This window comes from Mandrillus leucophaeus, unplaced genomic scaffold (genome assembly GCF_000951045.1).
Source record: "Mandrillus leucophaeus isolate KB7577 unplaced genomic scaffold, Mleu.le_1.0 Scaffold2, whole genome shotgun sequence".
Taxonomy (NCBI): Eukaryota; Metazoa; Chordata; class Mammalia; order Primates; family Cercopithecidae; genus Mandrillus; species Mandrillus leucophaeus.
Window position 1 is genome coordinate 11,912,665 of NW_012102031.1, and position 6,223 is coordinate 11,918,887.

General features: G+C 46.9%; 1 protein-coding gene across 4 annotated transcripts in view; it reads right to left on the reverse strand.

The window, feature by feature from the left end:
• DEPDC5 (DEP domain containing 5) overlaps positions 1-6,223 on the reverse strand; it is a 166,880-nt gene that overhangs the window by 40,363 nt on the left and 120,294 nt on the right. For all 4 annotated transcript variants that reach the window (XR_001005987.1, XM_011979007.1, XM_011979006.1 and 1 more), the window contains 2 exons: positions 3,296-3,450; positions 453-530 (listed from right to left, as the gene is read on the reverse strand). Coding sequence is in view for 3 of the 4 variants with exons in the window: in XM_011979007.1 (XP_011834397.1) it covers positions 453-530; positions 3,296-3,450 (233 nt within the window). In the remaining variant the exon portion in view is untranslated. The remainder of the gene's footprint in view (positions 1-452; positions 531-3,295; positions 3,451-6,223) is intronic.

Sequence of the window (6,223 nt, forward strand, 5' to 3'; positions counted from 1 at the left end):
TCAAAGAAGTTGTTGCAGGGGGAAAAGGAGAAGGGGGAGGGGAAAAGATGGGAACTGACATTCAGAGAATACCTATACTTGTCAGGCATTATACTAGGTACCTCACATAATTATTTCATTTAATCTTTACATGAACCCTGTGGCTTAACTCCTTTTTTAAAAAATCCCTTTTTAAAAAATCCCATCTTGAGGTGGAGGTTGGGTGAGCCAAGACGGCGCCACTGCACTCCAGCCTGGGTGATAGAGTGAGACTCTGCCTCAAAAAAAAAAAAAAAAATCCCATCTTACAAACAAGGAAACAGAGGCTCACAGAGGTCAAGTGACTTGCCCAAGGTCTCAAAACTGGTGAGAAGTACAGTGATGTATGAATCCACCAAACCACACTGCCTGAGCATGGCTATGGCACAGGCCTTTGGGAACCTTCCAACCCTACACTGTGATGAGCCACTTACGAGGGGTGCTTCATGGCTTCCAGGATCTCTGTCAGGGTGGAGGATGAGGTCAAAGAGCTTGCCACCAGCTGCTGAGAGCTGTAACACAAGGTGTCAGGTCAGCAAAGCAAGGTGGCACGTATGCAGTCAAGAGCACGAATATTAGGAACAGTCTCCCCTTCTTATGCAGCCAGAAACCAAGACAATGTTGACATTAAAGGCATTTTAGTAAATTCCAAACAGCTGTAACAGGGGGATATCTCATGGGGGGTTTCCTATTTTAAAATGTACACATTTAGCGCCAGGTTTGGCGGCTCACGTCTGTAATCCCAGCACTTTGGGAAGATGAGGCAGGTGGATCACATGAGGTCAGGAGTTCAAGATCAGCCTGGCCAACACAGTGAAGTCCCGTCTCTACTAAAAATACAAAAATTAGCCAGGCATGGTGATGTGCGCCTGTAGTCCCAGCTACTTGGGAGGCTGAGACAGGAGAATCGCTTGAAACTGGGAGGTGGAGGGTGCAGTGAGCTGAGGTTGTACCACTTGCTGCACTCCAGCCTGGGTGACAGAGCGAGACTCTTGTCTCAAATAAAAAAATAAAATAAAAAAATAAAATAAAATGTCCACATTTAGAATTCAAAGTACTTTTGTGTCCAAACTTGCCCTTAGTAAGCATCTCTCCTTTTAATAATATTCCACAGGTCCACGGCCCAACCACTTCCAAGAAACCCCCTGGATTGCTCTGGGTTTGCCCCAAGAGCCTTTCACAGGTAGCTTCATTGAATCCTGACCAGAGAGGACTAGGTAACACTGTAAGAGCATGGGGAACGGAATCCCAGTATCATCACTAACCTGCTATGGAGCTTCTCTTGGCCTCAGTTCCTCCATGTGAAAAATGGGGTTAATGCTGCTCCTGTCTTTGAGGGCTGATGTGAGGCGAATGTTTATACGATGCTGAGCACATGTACAAGGCTGACACACATGAAGCCCAAAGTGGTAAAAAATACTAAAACAATTAACACCAACCCTTTGAAACTGACTAAAGGAACTGCTGAAGGTCAAAGAGCCAAGAAGTACCAGGATGTGGATTTGAATCCAGGTCAGTCTCTCTCCAAAGCCCTTTCCACCACTTGCTGCCCACATTCTTGCTCAAAGGTGTGATGGTCCCTCAAAACGTGCTTAATATTCAGCAGCTGAGTGGCCAACCACCATATCAAACCGGGCCAGTTGTGGGGCTTATCCAGAAGCTCCTCAAGTTTTTTGAACTTCTCCCTTTCCTCAGTCCCAGACTACTCTTCATGACTATTCAGAGGGTCCAGAAATCACTGGAAGCATTTCAGAATTTCAGGGTTACAAAAAGCTTTCAAAGACCCTTGAACTTCCTTCTAACGCCTGAGTCTCTGCTGAGACCACGAGTCTGGGCAAGAGGCTGTCCTATCTGTTTGAACATTTTCAATGGCCGAGAACTCTGCTCCTCTAAGTGCGGCCCGTTTCCATGCAGCAGGACCCACTGCTAGTAAGTTCTTCATCATGAAATAGCATCTGCTCTCTGTATTTTTCAGTCATTGGTCCTGATTCTACCTGCCATGTCATTTTTGGTCTTTTCACCTCCAGCCTAAACACCCCTGATTCCTCACTTCTTCTGAAAGCAGAAGAAAACCTACTGTTCTACCCTTGTAAGCAATGAGGAAACCGATAAATGCATTCAATTTCTATGCAATGGGCAGCCTCTCCAATCTCCTCCATGTCTAGAGCAAAAAGCCAGGTAGGCTTGATGGGGATATGGGCATGAGTGAAGGTAGAGAGCAGTGAAGTCCAGACCTGCTCCTGCTTCTGAAGTGTCCTTCACCTCTACTGGCCAGAATGAACAGGCTGCAGTAGATGAGACAAAGATCAAGCCAGGACAGAAATTATGACATAAGGGAAACAGAGTGACTCCTGATAGAGGTCAGTCAAGTAAGCAGCCCCAGAGAACTTTCTGCTCTCAGGGACAGGGGTACAAAAGTTAAGTATCTTAGATCATTTTGCCAAGGACTGCTTAGTCAGTAACAACAGACTGAGGCAAGGCCGAGGCGGGAAGCTCACAAGGTCAGGAGATCGAGACCATCCTGGCTAACATGGTGAAACCCCATCTCTACTAAAAATACAAGAAATTAGCTGGGTGTGGTGGCCGGCGCCTGTAGTCCCAGCTACTTGGGAGGCTTAGGCAGGAGAATGGCGTGAACCTGGGAGGCGGAGCTTGCAGTGAGCGGAGATCGCGCCACTGCACTCCAGCCTGGGTGACAGAGCAAGACTCCATTTAAAAAAAAACGAATAGACTGGGACATAATTATTATAAAGCAAACACAGCTGGGAAGAAAATAAAAAGGTTTCTCGGAATTGACAACAGCATTAAAAGCTGGTGCGCTTGCTCGAGCAAATGAAGTACAGGCAGCTTCCTTTTCCTCGGGATATTAAGGAACAGAAGAACAGTCATGTTTGGCCACAATTAGTGATTAATCCATTGTTTGTTCTTTTCCTTACTGACTGCATGCTATGACGTGCAAGACATCGTGCCACAGGCACCACAGTGAACAAGACAGATTAGGCAGGGGCCCCTTCCAGAAGCCCTGTACTCCTGCGTGGCGCTTGACACTTTCCTATGTCTCTGTGGGAACCTCTTAGCTATCCTGTGAGGATGGCAGGAAACAGATCATTACTCCCACCATACAGATGTGGGTAAGGACTAACTTGCCCAGGGTCCCATGTGACTTGCGGCAGAGTCAGAACTCGGCCCAGAGCTTTGGACTTCCAGCCTTTGCAGCCTTTGAGATCAGACTGTCCCTACTCCCCAGGAACACGGGTTTGGCCACTCTGAATCTCACCTGCTGTCACTGGAGTTTGTGGAGGAGTAGCCCTGTTCTCCTATGTTCTGGGAGTTCCCAAAGGTCTGGCTGTTGCCTCTGTCCACGGATTGGCCTGTGCTTATGCCCAAACTGGTGCCGTCCAACATAGGAGTGGCTGTTTGGTCCACAGATACCTGCAGGAGATTTTAAAACGAATACTTGAATCCAAAAATAACCGGCAGGAAAACACAGTAAATAAGCTGTACTGGCTTATTCTAAGCATTCACAAAAAATAAATAAAAATTAATGCAATCCTTTCTATTCCTCTCATTCCCACTTTCCCTTGGTCCCTAGAGGCAGAGCTAAAGGAGTCTAGAGACTCTACCCAGTCTTGTGTGCACTGCCTTCTATCAGAGCAGCTGGGAACTCCCACCCTTCAAACTAGGGCAGACGAGAGGCCACTCTTCACAGTAAATCCCCAGGACCAAAGAAATCGCTTCATTACCTGCCTCAAACAACAAGATTTACACTAAAGAAAAATCTCCATAGAAAGAGTAGAGAAGTCAGAATCACTCCTTATGAGGACAGCAGGACTGAAAGAGAGACCACATTTAGAGACAAATAGGTGAACATCACAATGCATATCCTCTGTCCACTGTGACTCACCCTTTCCCACCACCCCAAACCTCCTTTCCTCTATCTTTCAGTTGCTCAGCTTCAACTCTCAGAGCCATCTCTTCTCCAGCTTTTCATCTAAAGACAGGCCTAGTCCTGTGGCCTGCCCTCTGCAGATTCACATGCATCTCTAAATCATGCCTGTACTTCCTCTGGCCAGGGAGGGCTGTAACACTCTTTTAACTGGCCCCTGATTGTGGCCTCTCCCTCAAAAACCCTACCTGTGAGCCAGCTCTATTTGCATCGTCTATTAAGAACAGTTCCAATCCCATCATTCTGTTACTCCGAAAACTTTCAAGTCTCCCCATGAACCCCTACACTGCAAACCAACTCACAGGACATCAAGGGTCCTGCGCAACATTGGCTTGACGTGAGATCTCACCACACTGCCTACCATTCACCCACGTGTGTGTTTCCAGCCAAATGAAACTCTGTGTGTATAAATCCTGTCTATGTGCCCCATATCACCCTGGGGTGCTCTTCTCCACAACCAGTGGCTAAAAAGCCATCAGTCTTTTTTTTTTTTTTTTTTTAAAGACATAATCTTGCTCTGTCACCCAGGCTGGAGTGCAGTGGCACGATCTCTGCTCACTGCAACTTCTGCTTCCTGGGTTCAAGTGATTCTCCTGCCTCGGCCTCCCAAGTAGCCGGGATTACAGGTGGGAGCCAACACACCTGGCTAATCCCATCAGTCTTTAGGGCCATTTTAAACGCTGCTCCCTTAGCAAACTGTTCTCTGATTCACTCCACCCCAGGCTCCAAGCAGATCCATCTCCCTCTCTACTCTGGACCTCTATGAGTTTCTGGTAGCTGCCGAGTTGTGCCTCATGTAATGGTGTTGTATCTTTTTTTTTTTCCAGAGACAGGGTTGCCTTCTGTCACTCAGGCTGGAGTGCAGTGGTGCCATCACATCTCACTGTAACCTCAAACTCTTGGGCTCAAGCAATCCTCCTGCCTCAGCCTTCCAAGTAACTGGGACTACAGGCATGCACCACCACACGTGACTATTTTTTTTGTGTAGAGAGTGTCTAGCTATGTTGCCTTGGCTGATCTCAAACTTCTGGGTTCAACTGATCCTTCTGCCTCAGCCTCCCAAAGTACTGGCATTACACGTGTGAACCACTGTGACCAGCCTGTAATGTTGTTATATCTCCTTTAAGGGTCCTGGAGGCAGGATTATGACCTGTTCACCTGGAAGCCCAGCAGCATGCATCAAAGGTTATACTCATAGCAAGTATATGAAGAGAATGACTAAGCCTTTCAGAGCAATTCTGGAAAAGTGTAAGGCTCTTAGAACCTCCTAACTTGAGGTTTTTTAGTACTTCCAGAAGGGATCTTTCTATCAGATACTTTGTTAGCAAAAATTGTTTTCTAAAACAAGTCTTCTCAGCTGGGTGTGGTGGCTCATGCCTGTAATCTCAGCACCTTGGGAGGCCAAGGCGAGTGGATCACTTGAGTCCAGGAGTTTTGAGACCAGTCTAGGCAACATGGCGAAACCCCATTTCTACAAAAAATGCACAGATTAGCCAGGCATGATGGCACACGCCTGTAGTCCCAGCTACTTGGGAGAATGAGGTGGGAAGACTGCTTGAGCCCAGGAGGCAAAGGTTGCCGTGAGCCGGGATCCTGCCACTGCACTCCAGCCTGGGCGACAGAGAGAGACCCTGTCTCAAAAAAATAAAATAAAATGACATAAAGAAAATAAAACAAGGCTTCCCAGTCTCAGCACTATTGCCCTCTGGGGTGAGATAAGTGTTTGCTGTGGGGGGCTGTCCTGTGCATTGTTGGATGTTCAGAAGCATCCCTGGCTTCTACCCACTGGATCCTAGTAATACCTCCTCACCTATCAACCCCAACCCCCAATTATGACAAATAAAAGTCTCTAGATACCACCAAACGTCTCTTGGGGGGTAAAGTTCCTCCTGGTTCTGATAGAACCATTTTGCTGTTCTACAGCAGGCTCAATGATTTGTAAAAAAAAAAAAAAACCACACAGGTTTTGCTGGCACCATAAACACACAGAGAAATGCAGCAAGAGACAGCTTGCAATTACCAATTACCACCTGCCTCTAACCAGTAAGGTTTACCATGCTGTAAATTTAAATGAGAATAAGCTAAATAAAAGGGACTAGATCCAGCTCTTATGCATGTAAGAGTGGCTCTTAGGCATTGCCTTCTGGGCCCCTGTAGTGGGGTTCTCTCATGTACTATACAAGAATTGCTCTACCAGCCTAACCTGAAGGCCATTACCAGAAATGCACATTAGTCCTGCAGTCCTATTTTGTTGGGGGT